This window comes from Lutra lutra, chromosome 12 (genome assembly GCF_902655055.1).
Source record: "Lutra lutra chromosome 12, mLutLut1.2, whole genome shotgun sequence".
NCBI classification, from domain to species: domain Eukaryota; kingdom Metazoa; phylum Chordata; class Mammalia; order Carnivora; family Mustelidae; genus Lutra; species Lutra lutra.
The window spans coordinates 75,584,037-75,600,059 of record NC_062289.1 but is presented as its reverse complement, the minus strand read 5'-3'; the positions used below and the strand labels follow the sequence as shown (position 1 = coordinate 75,600,059).

At 50.4% G+C, this 16,023-nt stretch overlaps 1 protein-coding gene across 9 annotated transcripts in view; it reads right to left on the bottom strand.

Annotated features, from left to right (window-relative positions):
• Positions 1-1,015: 1,015 nt before the first annotated feature.
• Positions 1,016-16,023, bottom strand: part of TPST2 (tyrosylprotein sulfotransferase 2) — a 48,342-nt gene continuing 33,334 nt past the window's right edge. For 8 of the 9 annotated variants that reach the window (XM_047697381.1, XM_047697385.1, XM_047697384.1 and 5 more), the window contains exons 3-7: positions 12,412-13,317; positions 9,441-9,657; positions 6,114-6,164; positions 3,224-3,272; positions 1,016-1,509 (exon numbers count right to left, since the gene is read on the bottom strand). In XM_047697381.1, coding sequence (XP_047553337.1) covers positions 3,231-3,272; positions 6,114-6,164; positions 9,441-9,657; positions 12,412-13,253 — 1,152 coding nt within the window. In that variant the 5' untranslated portion in view covers positions 13,254-13,317 and the 3' untranslated portion in view covers positions 1,016-1,509; positions 3,224-3,230. The remainder of the gene's footprint in view (positions 1,510-3,223; positions 3,273-6,113; positions 6,165-9,440; positions 9,658-12,411; positions 13,318-16,023) is intronic. The other variant, XM_047697378.1, reaches the window with a different exon arrangement.

The following is a 16,023-nucleotide window of genomic DNA, read 5'->3' as shown; positions in this document are numbered from 1 at the left end:
AGAAGAAGTCTGGCTGGCCTGCGACCACCATGCTGTCAGGAAGCCCCAGCTTGCCATGTGGACAAGGCCATGCAACAGAGAAGCTCAGGAAAGCCTCATGATGCTCCAACCACCCAGGCCCAGGCAGTAACCACACAGCCAGGAAGTTGGCCTGACTCCAAAATCTATGCTCCAAACCACTGGGAAACCAAAAAGCCTGGCTTTTTTGCCTTTGCCTTCTCAAAGCCTCGAAGCAAGGGACTGTGGATAAAACACTTTAACCCTTAAAGACATAAAACTGCTCTGGGCCCTGCTGGTCCCTCAGCATTTGCAGACCAGACAGCAAACTTAGCAGGCTGGTACCATTCACATCCTGCATGTGCCAAAGCAAACAATGACCCTCTACCAGTTCTTGGGAGAGGATCTCCAAGCCCTTGGGATATCCTGTCTAAAAAGTTTGCATACCGGGGACCCTGGGCCACACCAGGCCTGATGGTCCATTCTAACAATGTGATTTATAGTGGGGCCTGGGATCAGGCCAGATCACTTGACCTCTGCAGGGCCCGGAGACGGAGTAATTGAGATCAGTCATACAGGTGCCCCGTGCCTACAACTGATGTCCAATAAAATTGCCACACAGCAAGGCTCAGGCGAGCTTTGCTGGTGGCAATGCTTGTTGCCTGTCGTGGCCGATAGAATTAAGAGTGCCTGTAAGCCTCCACTGGGTGAGGACCCCTGAAGTTCATACCTAATATCCCTGTACCTGCCCTGTGCACCTTTTTCTTTTGCAGATTTCAATCTGCATCTTTTCACGGTAACGAACTTGACTGTGAGTCCAGTAGTTTGTCTGGGAGTTCCTCTAGCAAGCGGCCGATCCCAAGGGCAGCCTCCGGGGACCTGACACAGGAACTCAGGGCGCCCTGCTGAGCCCCCGAGATGGGAACCTTGTTCGTCTGGTCATCAATCCACCCAACAAAAATCCAATATGGAGAAAAAAAGAAAATCCGTTCATTCCATAAAGTCAGGCATAGACAAATGAGTCTCTGTTCACTTTATTCAAATAATTTTTTTTTTCTCTGAATCTGAGTAGAACTGAGGAAGAGTCAAAGAAAACCTCATATATTAAATTCTTAAATAGATTCTTTGAATTGAAAAGTGAGGGTCAAATAGGAGAGGCACAGGTGTGGGCCTTGTCCCCGCAAACAAAGCCACCAGGGCGGTCCTGCAAATTAAGAAAAATGGCAAATCCATTTCTTTAAAAAAAAGTTCTTGAGGGGAAAGATTAAAAAATACCTAGGTTTCAAAAGCCAGACTACCGCCCAACCCTCGGCTCTCTACCCCGGGGGCTTCCAAAGCTAGAGAGTCTCCAGGGAAGTTTTCAGTGAGGCAGTTTTTGCAAACATACGCAAATACATTCCTCAGTAGCGGTCCTGTTTGGGCGATTAATAGCAAGCAATATGCTTGGATTAGAGGTCCGATTTCCACTCGAATGCCAAGTGTCTGCTCCTCTCAGCAACAATCTGCAGAGATCTGAACAGGGAGACAACTGTGTTAGGCCCAGAGTCAGAAAGACCTTTCCTATTATGTGTGACTAGGAACTATGGCCTTTGTGCATCTTCACAGAATGGGGTTTTCGGGGCACCCCAGATGGCCAGAGAGAATTTAAATTGAAAAGCATTCTTGGGGTTCTCATCCGCATCCCAACTTGTATCCATCCCAACCTGTATCCACCTGACCTCAAACATAGACTCTTTCTACTTATGAAGGGAAAGTGGCAATGATTACGTCATAAACACCAGTGGGTTTTGGAGGGAAGGATGGGCATTTGTTTCAGGCCAACTGATTACCAGGGACAAGCTGAAGTGCCCTGTGTATGGTATCTCATTTAAAGAGTACAGTGGGAAACGTATTGGGCTTTTGTCAGCAGGCAGGTTCAAAATTCTGCTGGAGAATCTGCAGAATGAGAACCAGGGGAAGATGTCAGGGAGATTCATGGAGACAGGAGGCTTTCCATAGGAGGCTTCTTGCCTTGGGGATGGGGCAGAACCCTGGGATCTCAGCATCACCCAAGACGGGATCCTTGATGAAGCGAGGGCCTGAGGCTGGTGCAAAGTGGATTTAAAAAAAAAAAAAAGGGAAGGAAGGAAGGAAGAGAGGAAGGGACGGGGGAGGATGGAGGAGGGAGGGAGGAAGGAAGGAAACTAGAAAATATGCCGATTATTTAAAAATGAGATTGGGAGACTAAAAATAGAGCCCAGGCTGGAAGCTTCTTCATAGTCTAGAGCAAAAGGGAGAACACCCATGCGAGTTGCTCGTAACCTCTCTGTGAGGTCACCAGTCACAGAGGAAGTTCACTTCCTGGGGTCTTAACTCCAGCGCCCACATGCACAGTGCAGGCGCAAGTCCTCCTGGATTCCCAGGCGCCCACCTGGGCCAGCTCACTTCCTCTCTCGGCTGCCTGTGCAGCACCCCCCCCCCCCCGCCACCAATTCCCCTTCTCTGGTGTCACAAACGGAGGCTGGGAGAAGGTCAATTTGAAGTGGGTTCCTAAATCTTTGACTTCCCAAGGTCAGAACGTGTCCTCCTACCACTGCACAAGTTAATGGGTGGGTAGACATGCCTTCAAATTGTTCCTCAAAAGCCAACTCTGGAAGAAGATGTCCAGGGAAGGAGGAAATGCTGCCATGTGCTGGCTGTGTGGTCTTGGGCAAGACGGGCCCCCCTCTGGGTTCTAGCTTCCTTCTGTGTCAGCAGCCATCCCAGGGATCCTCAGGGCTAAAGGTGTAACCCAGGAGCGGCACTTGGTCCAAAGCCCTGGGGGTTATTCTTAGACCAGACCTGCCTGGAGCTTTTCTTAGGACATTAATTGCTTTGAGCCAACTCAATTCTGTTTATAGAAGCAGGATAAACAGACAACATTCTGTGCCAAACTGTTCTAGAATTCCCCCTCCCCATCACATGGGTCCCTGGTGCCCCCTCCCCAAAGTACAAACATTTTTCTGGTTGGTTCTGCAATGATCCCTGTCCCCACCTGATCCAGAGCTAGAAGACTAAGCTGTGATTCTATAAATAGCTCTCCAGCTTGTTGCCATGGAAACCCCCCTTGGGGCTGGGTCAGCCCACCTTGGTGGACACTCCTCCCCAGGGAGGCTCTGGAAGGGCAAGCTTTTCAGCAGAGTCCCTCCTGGGCTTAGAAGGCATTGGGAAGGAGGTGGGGGGAGAGAAGGGAAGTCTTTAGGCCTACCTGGAAATCATGAGCTTCCTAAGTGGGAGGAGGTGGTGTTCTGGTTCACCTGGAGGAAGACAACACACAGAGGAAGAGGTCACAGCCAGGTTGGGGGGCCAGGATCTCACTGCCCTGAGGCTGAACCTCAACATCACGGGGGCAGGCACGTACTTGCTCATGGGGTATTTACCGCACACCTACCCCCGGCCAGGTGCTGGGGGTGCTGTGAACATGACCGACCTGGTCCTACTCTGCAGCTTCTATGCCAGCGGGCAGAGCCTTTACAAACACATACGCAGATGATGTCCCCTCCACCTCCAGGCAACATAATGGGCTGATATGAGTGACTTCGGGGTCCAGGAAAGGCCACTATTAGGGGATGACATTTAAGCTGTAGCATAATGAAAAATAAAACATATGCTCTTTGTCCCGCGGTTCCTGGCACACAGCTCCTAAAACCCTAGAAACTCTGGAGCAGGAACAAGCAGCTCTTGTATGTTAATGAGATGACAGGTGTCTGGCTTCAGGATGGGTGCTGGTGGCTTAGAAAGCCCAAGGCATGACTCTGGGGAGGGGAGAGGAGCTAGAAAGCAGGTTAATACCAATGATTTAATCAACCGTACCTACTTCATGAATGCTCCATAGAAACCCCTAAATGATGGCTTCAGAAAACTTCCAGACTGGTGAGCACATGGGAAGTTCAGGGAGGGTGGTATGCCCGAAGAGGGCCTGGGAGCGCCACACCCCTTATACCCTGTACCTTGCCCTGTATACCTCTTCACGGCTGCTCCAGGGTCATACCCTTTATAATAAACCACTGATCTAGCAAGTAGTGTTTTCCTGAGTCCTGTGAGTTGTTCTAGCAAATTCTCAACTGTGGGAGGGAGTCATGGGAGCCCCCAAATGTTAGTTGGCTGGGCAGAAATGTGGGTAACCTGGGATCCCCACAGTGGCTGGCATCCGAGGTGCGGGCAAGTCTTCTGGAACCGAGCCCTTAACCTATGGGGTCTGACATGACCTCTGGGGGTCACTGCGCAAACAAACCCAGTTGGTGTCCGGAGAATTAGAACTCAGTTGCTGGGGTCAGGAAACACCCCATAAGCCTAGATCTAAAAGATGAAAAGGAGGAGAAGCACACAAAGGTCTGGCCAGAAAAACATTCCCAGCAAAGGGAACAGCAAAGATCTGGAATGGGGCACGGAGGAAGGAGGGTGTGTTTGGTGCTGCGAATGAGGATTCTGTTTCGGCATTCGCTGCAATTCTAACGTGTGAGCTGCTCTGTTTGGCTTGCTTACTATTCTTCCATCTCTTGGGTTTCAGGATGATTATTCCAGATGGCTACAGAGGGGCCCGTGGAATGCACGTGCCGTCATACATGGAACTGTTGCCTTAAGACTGTTTTCCAATTTTCTGCACTACCCTGAAGGAAGCCAGGTGCCCCGCGGAGGACAGAGAGGGAGATGAAGTGGAAAGTGGGGGCCTGATGCAGCTGGCAGGGCAGCTCTCTGGAGCGTGGCAGTGTTCGAGATGACAGTGCGTATGCCTGCCATTCCTCCACATTCATTTGTCCCCAACAGAGGAAGAAACAGTCCCAGGCCAGCCAGAGATCTTGAATACTCCACATACCGCGAGACAACATAAACCGCTCCGACTCTTCTTTATGACAATTTAGCCTTCTGGGTTAAGAGTCTTAAAAAGACTTAAAATGCCCTTCCACCCACCAATGCCGGTCCATAATGATGTCTTCTAGTGGAACGGTTCGGCAAAGCCCTCCCACCCCATCCCATAGAAGAGAGGGAAAAATCAATATGAAGTACACGTGCCATCATTCAGGATGCCGCAGAAACTGGACACGATCTTAGGGCAACAGTAGCTCGTAATGCATTCTACAGAACACTATGTCACCATCCCAAATGTCAACTGCGAAACCCGCAAGATGGGAAAACATGAGGAACACAAACCCAAGCAGCTCATTTGATAGAACTGCAAGGAATGTCGAGTGCCTATTCAGGTGGGCAAAAAAGGATACTCTGCAAAAATGAAAAGGCGTTTCGGGTGGCGACTAACTTCTCCCCACCCCCACTTCTGTGTGTGGTTCCTGTTACATCATCTTTTTGGGTAAAGCAGGCAATAAATTAATGCTGACTAATCCTGGCAACATTTTTTTTCACAGCGGCAAGAGGATATGTTGAGTCTCAGACTCCCAAAAGGGAAGCATGAAGCCATCCCCAAAGAACTAAGATGGGTCCAAAAAGCCAAGGACCCCGGATAATAAGCACATGAATTTGATTATTAAACTGGAGACTGGCACCCTTTCTCTCCCAATTTAAAAAAGAAAAACAACACACACAAACTAAGACACCTCATTTAAAGGGGGGCTGTCATGTCCGTGAGGGGAGCAGTCCTTCTTGACATGATCCCCAGACGGCACGCCACGGGCATAACCACGATGTGTGGGAAGCACAGCCAGGGAGGTGGGTGCGGGGTTGCAGGGGTATTTCTATGTCTACACTCGTGGGGGTACCCACATCATGTGACCCTTATGGTTCTCGATTTTTGGTTGAATGATGAAAATTCTGGGCTGGACTGTGTTTGCGGACTGCCACTTTATATAAAGCTGAATTTCAGGCTAGAGACAGAGAGCTTGACAGAAAGCCCCCACCAGTCCCTCCAACTGTTCTCAAGCCAGGAGACAAGGTGATGGAAGGGCCACGAGCAGAAGGGCTGCTATTTGGCTCCAGCCAGATCAGACAGTTGGGAGGGCCTGTGGCCCGACCTACCCTCCCCCCAATCCAACTTTCTAACAAGAAAATGATCAGCCAGATTAGAAAGCAAAGTGTCCACGCTAGTGCAAGCTACTGCGACAGTCCAATGAACAGATTTCAGAATTCCCCTTGGGGTTTCTAACCTGAAAATATCCTTTCAGATTGGCTGGTGTTTTATAGTCTCCTTTCAAGACCTAGGAAAGAAAAATGAAGTATTTCTTATCATGGAAATGATAAAAAAAAAAAAAATTAAATTCACCCTGTCACCTCCACCTTCTCTTCTCATCCACCCATTTACCACCCACAAATGTATCCATCTACCCACTCACCCATCCCACCTATATATTCATCCTTCCTCCCATCCCACCTACCTATCCACCCACCCATCCATCCACCCTCCTGTCCATACACCTATCCACCTACCCGTCTACATATCCATCCACTCTCCCATCCATCCACCCATCTACCCATTCATCACCTATTCACCCATCCATCCATGCCTACACATACCCACCCACCCAACCATCCAACCAACATTTGCTGACCTCCTCTTATTTCAGGCATTATTCTAAGCTCTGGAGGTACAATATTAAGCAAACAATTAAAATTCCTTTTCTCCTAGAGCCTCCACTCTAGAGACGAAGCCAGAGGATCCACAAGTAATAAGCACAAACAAAATATATATCAAACCATGGGAAGTACCAGGAAAAAATAAAGGGATGTGTTCAGGAGTGACCAAGGGGCATATTTTGAGCAGGTGGTCCCAAAGGACCTCTCAGAACAAGTGACATTTGAGCCGAGCCCTCAGTGACAAGGAAAACCAGACAAGCAGAGCTCTGAAGAAAAAGCATGCCAGGAAGAGGTCACAGCTAGGGCAAAGAAAATCCCAGGCTTTTCCACCATCTCTCCATATATAAGCACCACACAGACCAGCACTGTCCAATAGAATGTAATGTGAACCAACTATGTCATTTTAAATTGTCTAGTACTCACATTTTAAAAAAAAAAAAGGACCCCCAAAAGTGAATCAAGTGAAATAATTCCAGTTCTATCTTGTATCTAACCTGAGATATCTAAAATATTCATACTTCAACGTATAATTAATGTAAAAATGATTCACGAGAAACTTGACATACTGTCTCGCTACCAGGAGCTCAAAATCCAATGTGTAGTTTACACTTAACAACGCCTCTCAATGTGGACCAGATATCACCCGTCACATCCTGTGGCCACAGGAGGTTAGTGGCTGGTAGCTGCAATGGGCAGCGTAGGTGCAGACAAGTTCATTAGTACCGGGGTGCTCCCAGTGCCTGTGTGTCCCGCATGGCCAGATCTGTTACAGGATCACCCGGTGTCTACAGCGAAGCCCGGACGCACGCATGCGCAGAAACACGCACGTGGATACACATGTGCAGAAACACGCATGCAAGAACATACGCACGCATGCGCAGAAACTCACATGCGTGCACAGAAACACACACGCACATGCATGTGCTGTTTTCAATGCAGGAACTTATTTTTGCAGTAATAGCAAAACTACCATAAAAACTAAACAAGTGTCGGGCAGCCGCCTGGGAAGAAACCAGGGACATCTTCCCTTTGAAACAAATTAAAAACAGACTCAGAGAGTAGATCTTGCTCATCAAAATGTTTAAATTTATATACAATACACAAAGTCAGGCCTTACCATGGGAGCTTCTGACCCGCATCCTGGAACAAGCCAGGGGCTTCCCATCTTTTTATTTATTTACTTTTTTTTTTTTAATTTTTTTTTTTTTTTTTTTTTTTTAGAGAGAGTGTGTGTGAGAGCGAGAAGGGGAGGGGGGAAAGCAGAGAGAGAACCTTTAAAGGGACTTTCTGCTGAGCAGAGAGCCCAACATGGGGCTCGATCTTACAACCCTGAGATCATGACCTGGGCCAAAATCAACAGTCAGTGGCTAAACCCACTGAAGCACTCAGGCACCCTGGGCCTCTCTGCCTTTTAAAGAGACTTCAGAGCAGTTGCTGCTGGGCCCCTAACTAAGAACACAGGGTACGGAGAGTCCGTTGTCACTGCGGTCCTCACCCTGGCCCAGCCACTGCAAGTGCGAAGAGCCTGGGGGATGGAGTTCAAGATCACGCCCGCTGCTGTTTCTTCTTTTTAACCCAGTTAAATGATTTTTTTTTTTTTATCATATAAAGATATATGCAATAAATACAAAAATATTATGTGAAATACATCATATGTACAGAAAAGTGTATGAAACACATTTAAGTAAGGCCTAAAGAATACTCTTAAAAAATAAACATAACAAATAATAAAGATTTAAAACAATTGAATAATAAAAAATTGACCACATCCAGGTTGTGAATATTCACACTGTCAACACGGCCTGCACAACTCACTGGATCTCTGAGTATTTCCACAAACCGATGTTTGCAAAATCTACAGACGTCAAGGGGGAGAGAAGCGCCCAGACCCACTTCAATCACAAGGGCAGAGCCCCCAAAGCTCAGAGTTAAGAGAGCCCGCCTGTGTGGGAGAGGCGTTAAAGCCTTGTTAGCACCAATTGGAGTCTTTCTCCTTGAGTCACTGAAGAATCAAAGGGGAAGTGACAGCAGTTATGACTTTGTTCCTTGGCTTGTCAACACAAGCCTGGGTGGCTCAGTCAGTTAAGCATCTGCCTTCAGCTCAGGTCAAGATCTCTGTGTCTTGGGACCAATCCCTGTGTTGGGCCCCCTCTTAGTGCTGTCTCTCTCTTTTTCTTGCTCTCTTTCTCTCAAATAAATAAATAAAATCTTTTAAAAAGAAGAAAGAAAGAAAGAACTGTTTACTTTCTAAAATCAGCAATGTGTTTGGAAATGCTGAGTGTAGCCAGAATTAAGACTCTGGATCTTAATGGTGTGAGGGCTAGCAGGGTCTCAGGCCTGGGCCCCATGCTCAAATACTTTCACTAACTCAGTGCCTCTAAGGAAGTCACAACACCGCACCCAAAGGAGACTCGAAGCTGCATGACAGCAACATGTAAATAAGACCATGAACTTGCTAACTGTTCCTTTATGCAGGATTAGCTGACTTTTAATGCTTTAAAAACATCTCATCTCAGTCGTTTTCCTTGACCACCTCAACTAAGGAGAGCTTAAAAAGTACTTGAAACTGCCCTGAGCTTACATTTGTCTGAGAAATCAACATTAAAATTTATGGGGGCAATAAAAGGACCAATAGTTAATTCATACTCTGTCTCAACCAAGACCTGATGAGCTTTACAGACACACAGCTAGGGACATAGTGGGAAAAGGGTGAAAAACAACAGAGAAATCAGATGAAATCAGTACACAAATGGACCTACTGTTAGATGCTCTAGTGTGAGAGAGACCAGCTACCAACTGGTTTTGAGCTTCCTTGTGGCCCAAGCAAAAATGGAAATACAACACAGTTCCCCATGTCCCACCCCCACTGCAGGCTGAGAGTGCAGTGCGCACACACTCACCCGGTGTGTGTTGTTGACAACGATGGGGTCAGGGTTGCCGTAGTTGGGCGGGTTTGCATAGGGGTCATAGCCAAGCCGAGCCAGCATGGGGGCGATCTGAGCCATGTCCCTCACCACGTCCCCAGGGATGTGGCCGGTCCACTTGGAGAGGGCTTCCAGGTTCACAGGCTTGATAACCTGGTCTGTGGATCGTTCAATCCTGGGAAGAAAGAACAGGCTGGGCGGGGCACAGGGAGACCCTGATGGCACCTGGGGCAGCCGGACAAGCTGGGGGTACTGGGCCCCGGGGCAGCTGTGCCCCCATCGATGTGAGGCTATGGGCAAGTCACTTGGTCTCCTCATACCTCCTCTGTACATTGGAGATAAAAGCACGCAGCAAGAAGCCGGAAGACAGTATCAGGCGATGTGCACTTAAAATTCTGCTTCCTGGTCTTCATGACTTTTTAAAAATAACATTTTATTTTTGTGGCTAAGAAGGATATTTTGTTCTTGAGAAAGAATTATAAAACACAAATGGTGAGGCTAAGAGTGGCCATGACTCCCAGCATCAGCTCCCTACAGGGACCTCATCTTACCATCTGGGCGGCCCACCCTCTCAATCCGTTTTCTGTGCTTTTATACAGGAGAGTGGCTAAGGGCAGACTCCGGGGCCAGACTGCCTGGGTTCAAATGCCAGCTGGACCGACACTGGCTGTGTAGTCTTGGAAAGCTACTTTACCTCTCTGAACCTCCTCTGTTAGTCCTCGATTACAAATGGGAATAATGACAGAACCCACCTCACCGGGCTGTTCTGGGGAGTAAATGAGTTCCTCTCAGAGGAGTATATGGCATATTGTGAGGTCTCAGGAGGTGTTAGTTTTCTCTCTCTCACACACACACAAGGAAATCCTATAGTTTGGTTTACAGGTTTTAAAGCAGAAATCATATGCTGTGCTTTGTGGTTTATGACTCTCACCAATGCCTTGTTCTTTTCTCCAGCTATGTAGTGTCCCTGAACAGCTTAATTTTCCCCATGCCCCTAAAGATGGCTACTTTGGTTCCTTTCACCCTCAGCTGCAACAGTGGAACCGCCAACCTGTTGAATGTGCTTCTCCACTCTCCCCTAGGATGGGCTCAACCAGCCATCTGAATCATGAGGATCCTACCGACTACAGGTCAAGGGCCTTGTACGTTGGAGGGAGGGGAACTCCCAGGATCCAGGGTCTATTTCTAGATGCTTCCTTCCCACCTAAGAGATAACTTGGGAAGAATGGGGAAAAAGAGGCCAGGACCAGGAGGGAGGAGAGCAGGGAGGATGAAGGGTGGGGATGGGTGGGAAGAGAATAGGCTTGCAGTCTGCAGACTGGGATGAAAATCTCAACTTGGTTCACTGTGTCAAAGACCTCAGATATATGCATGACCTTTCCAGGCCCCCAGATCTCCAGGACTGTGTGAGGCAGAAATAACACAGACACAGGCATCCCAGAACACAAACGGGAGCAATACTTGACAGGAGTAAAGAAAGCTGGAAAGAACCCATGTGTCCACAAACAGGAGATGTGGACTAAAACACTGTGCTCCGCGCCAAGTGGAATATTACACCGCTGTCCAAAATGATGTCACTGTGGCAGGTGGGGGGCCACGGGCAAGTGGTCCCAAACACAAAGTGAAAAAAGGTTACAGGGAGACATGTTGGGGTTCACTAGGACTCTAGTGTTCTCAACAGCCCCTGACAAAGGACCAGCACATACCACATCAACGTGCGCATGGTGGGACTGTAGACTGTTTTTCCTTTCCCAGGGAAATCATCCCTATTTCCTACAACAAAGATATCCTCCTTCAGTCCTCTCATTCTTTTTTGTCATGATAATTTACAAAATCCCAGCTCTAGCATCTCGGGGATTCCTGGGCCTGATCGTGATGGAGACAGAAAGACGGCGCACTCTGATCCTGCACTGCCCACACGCTCTGGGTCTTAGGAGAAGGACAGCTCGCCAAAGGAAGAAGGCGGAGAGCAAGAGACAGAAGGAGGGAAAGAGGAGAGGTCCCGGATGCAGACAGCTTGAGAGCACAGGCTCTGGAATCCCCAACAGACCTCGGTTCAAATCCTGGCACCACACTTTGCCAGCCATGTGGCCTTAGGTAACTTCTCTCTGAGACTCAGTTTCTTCACCTGTAAAATGGGGATAGGAGTTCTTATGTCCTCAGGCTGCTGTGGCGGTTAAAGAAAATATGCGTTGGGGGCTTAACTGAATGCTTACCACACCTTGGCACTCCCTCCATGGTAACAAGGATGAGAACGATGTGTGTGCCAATAAAAGCTATGTCAGTGCTAACGTGATAACAACAACAATAACAATGATAGGAATAATAGCACCTAACATGTATTAACCTATTTGATGCTCACAGGTAGCTAGAAGTTTGATAGACTATACTATATACATACTATATACACACACACATATATATATATATATATATATATACACACTATACTATATACTATATATATATGTACTATATATACACGTATATATACATGTTACAGATAAGAAAATGGGGCACAACAGAGAGGCTGAGACACTTGCTCAAGGTCACAGGGCAGGGAACCCAGACAATCCGGTTCCGGATTAGTGTTTTTAAATTAACCTTTGCCCATGACGGCTCACTACAAAGCACATTCAAAGCCTGCTGATTCTCAGAAAAGGGAAGAGTAGATGGTCCCACTTTTGTGGATTTTTAGCTGAGGCTCAGAGAGGCACAGTGGCTTGGTCAGGGACACATAACTACGAGGAGGGAGGTACAATTCAAGGCTCTGCTCTTAACCACTCCCTTCCCAGACCTCTTCCATGCCCAGAGAGGAGGCTGAGGCTCAGAGAGGCACAGTGACTTGCCCAAGGCCACACAGCTCAGAGAGACAGCACTACTCTTCCCACCTGCTGCCTCTGACTTGGGGCCAGGGGGCTGGGTGGAAGGCGAGGGCTCCACTCACTTGGACAGGGACACGCCCCCGGGCTTGCCAATGAGGTCCTCATGGTGCAGGACAGCATCGCTCCAGGCGATGCCCAGGAAGTCCAGGATGATCTTGAGGGAGCGCCTGGGGTGCAACACCAGCTGCTCGTAGTACACGGGCAGGCACTTGTCCTTGCCCACCTCCATGCACTGGGCGTACATCACCTCAATGGCCTTGTTCCACTTGGTGAGGCAGTCACGGTAGCTGCTGAGGTCAAAGCCAGCGATGGTGACCTTGCGGGTAATCATGGAGTGCACGGACGCCCGGCCGTCCCGCACCATCAGCAGGAACTTGGAGTTGGGGAACAGGCGAGACAGGTACACAGAGGACTTGAGCGTGAAGGGGTCCTTGTTGCACAGCACGCGCGCCGGCTCACCGTGCTTGGCAATCACCTCCAGGATGAAGGCCTGCATGGCAGCGTCTAGCACCTCGTCTGTCACACCTGCCTCGTCTAGCCGCAGCTTCTCGCGGCCGGACTTGGACCAGGCCTGGCGCATGGCGAGCACACGTGGGATGATACGCGTCTCCTCGCCGCAGCGCACCTCGGGGTGGGCGTCCAGCATGGCGCGCATCAGCGTCGTACCGCTGCGGGGCACGCCCCCCACGAAGATGAGCGGCATGGCCTTGCCGTAGCGGTACTCCACGTGGTCCGCGCCCACCATCACCAGGTCCTCCTGCTCTGGCCGCATGGCGCGCCGGGGGCCTCGTGGACCACCCAGCACCGCTCGGCACTCCAGCACCTGCTGCCCCACCTGGACCGCCAGCACCAGGGCCAGGGTGCAGCCAGCCGCCAACAGTGCCCTCCGTACCGACAGGCGCATGCTGGGCCTGGGGTGGCAGGCCTGCTTCAGCGACCGGTCAGCGGGGGGCCGGCAGGGCTCGCATCTGGGGGGAGAGAGAGAGGGACACCTGTGAGCGGCCGGCCCTAACCAACCTATCTCGATGACGGTCTTCACCGGACAGGTGGAGGGGAGTAAGTACTCTCAGATTGACTCTCAGAATGTTTGCATAGTTAACAGTGCTCTGGGACGTCCCAATCCAGCCACATATCCACTTGGCAAGGGCACGGTTTTTGCGTGTTCTGTTCCTGGCTGTCTCTCCAGAGTCTGGCACCTCGCAAGGGCTCAGGATGGATCTGGGGGATGTGCCTTGGTTGAAGGAGCAGGGCGAAGCCAGAAGAGCTAGGACATGAGGACCCTAGAAAGAGGAGGAAAGGGGCTCCTGGGAGGCTCAGTCAGTTAGGCATCTGCCTTTGGCTCAGGTCATGATCCCAGGGTCCTGCGATCCAGTACCGCATCGGGCTCCTTGCCCAGCGGGGAGCCTGCTTCTCCCTCTCCCTCTCCCTCTTGCTCCCTCTGCTTGTGTTCTCTCTGTCAAATAAATAAATAAAATCAAGAAAAGAACGAAAGAAGGAAGAAAGGAAGGATAAAAGGAGGAAGGAGGGAGGGAGGAAGGAAGGAAGAAAGAAAGAGAAAGGAAAGAAAAAAAGGAAGGAAAGAAAGAATAGAAAGAAAGGGAAAGAAGAAAAGAAAGAGGAGGAAAGGGGTGCCTAACTGGGGAGCACTTGAGCTGGGGTCCAAGATGCTAGCCCAGGCCGGCCTACCTCAAGGGACCACAGTGCTATCCAGGAGACGGCTTGGGATATCCTGTCCTGTTCTGGGCCTCTTCTGGAATCACTACCCATTCACTCAGAGTAAAACAGTAAATGGGTAATTCATTCGATAAATGGGTACTAAGTATAAAAAGGTGCCAGGCACCGCGCTCAGTGCTGGGGACAGGAAAGTGGGTAAGACAGCAGGCCGTCTGAACTCCAGCAGCTCACCTCCGAGTGGGGGGAGCAGCAGGACACAAGCTAGAGCCACAGGGTAAAAACCAGGCTTATACGGTGAGAGGGATCAAGTAGGGCAAGGAGAAGGGAGGGCCTCCCGGGGGAGGTGGCATTCAAGCTGAGTCCTGGGTGAGAAGGAGTGGGCCACGTGAAGATGCATGGGAGGAGTGCTCCGGCAAAAGGAACAGAGAATACAAAGAGCCCCAGATGGAAGAGGGTGTGAGGTGTTTAAGAACCTCAGGAGGCAGATGGGAGGGAGAGGGAAAAACTGGGGGGGGGGGCACAGAAGCCACACAGGTTCTCAGGGGACAGGGGAAGGAGCTGCACTTAACTCTCAGGGAAGCCCCTGGGGAGAGGGCCTGCAGGGGTGAGAATGGAGGGAGGGAGGTCAGGGACGGGGCTCCTGCTGGTATCCTGGTCCTGGGGAGACTCAGGGATGCTGGGACTGTGAGAGTGACATGGGGACAGGGGCAGGGGACGAGTGAGGAAGTGAATTCTGAACCTGAGCCTTCACTCCTCACACACACACACACACACACACACACCCGCTGCCCAGGGACGATGATCAGACTTCAGGGGCAATTTTTTAAGTGGGGGCTTGTTTCGGGAAGTAGGGTCCACCTGGCTCAGTCACCCCTTCTCCAGTCCCCTCAAATGACAGGACTGCCCTCCACCCTAGTTTATGCTCAAGGCCCTCCTTTGCCTTTCCCACATCTTTCCAGAATTGAAGTGACGTCTTGAGGTCTGCGGGCATTCGAGAAGGCAGGCAGGCCTGGGTTCAAATCCCAGCTCTTCCCCTTCCTGAGGGGACACCACACTTGACCTCTCTGAGCCTCATCTGTAAAATGGGTCTAAGAGTATCAACCTCAAAGGGTTGGCATGGCCATTACATGACTCCCTTAAGAACCGAGGAATGCGCCTGGCACGTAGGGAGCATCTGAAAAGATATTATCACTGGTCTCTGCCATGATCATTGGTTTTTATTCCCACATTCAGCGAGTACCTCTTGTCAGGAGATGGGCTAGGGAGCCAAGAAACACAGCCTCTGCCCCCAGGTCTGCCCACACGGTGGAGCCCCACCTGGAAGGGGGTGACGGATTCTACCTGAGTAGGTGAGGGAAGGCTTCCTGCAGGGGGAGGGCTGGTTTTCAAAGAGCCAGGTGGGGAAGAGAGAGGGGCTTGTTCCTGGCAAAGGGAACAGCCAATGCGAAGGCAGGGGCGGGGGGGGGGGGTTGGTGGTGGAAAGAGGCGGAGGCAGGGCTGGGGAGCTGCACACAGCCTGGTGAGTGGGGCGGGGACTGTGGGAAGGGAGCCCAAGCCGGTGTTTCTCAAAGGACACGAGGTTCAGCCGAAACCACTGAAGGACCCTGTATGCAGCTGGACTGATCCACACCCAAGGTCTGGGCTGCCCGGGGCCCCCCAGGGCCGCAGCAAGTGGGAAATCAACATCTGACGCACAATCCAGGCCTGGGGTCCGAACTGCTGAGAGGCCTCAGCATTTCCTGGCCATGTGGCTTTGGGAGAGTCACTTCCCCCACGTAAACCACAGCTTCCTGGCTGCAAAGAGGGGTGGGGTGCACTGACCTCAAATCCTGCTGGGAGGGTTCTAGAAGCGACTGACACAGCACAGATTCATCTCAGCCTGGGCTCCCTGGCTTCTGGGAGCATTGAGAAATGGCTGGGAAATTTTCTCTCCCGAGAAAACTGCATCTGTCCTAAGCTGCCAACAATGGTAGGCGTTCCCTGATGCTCTGAATTCAGGG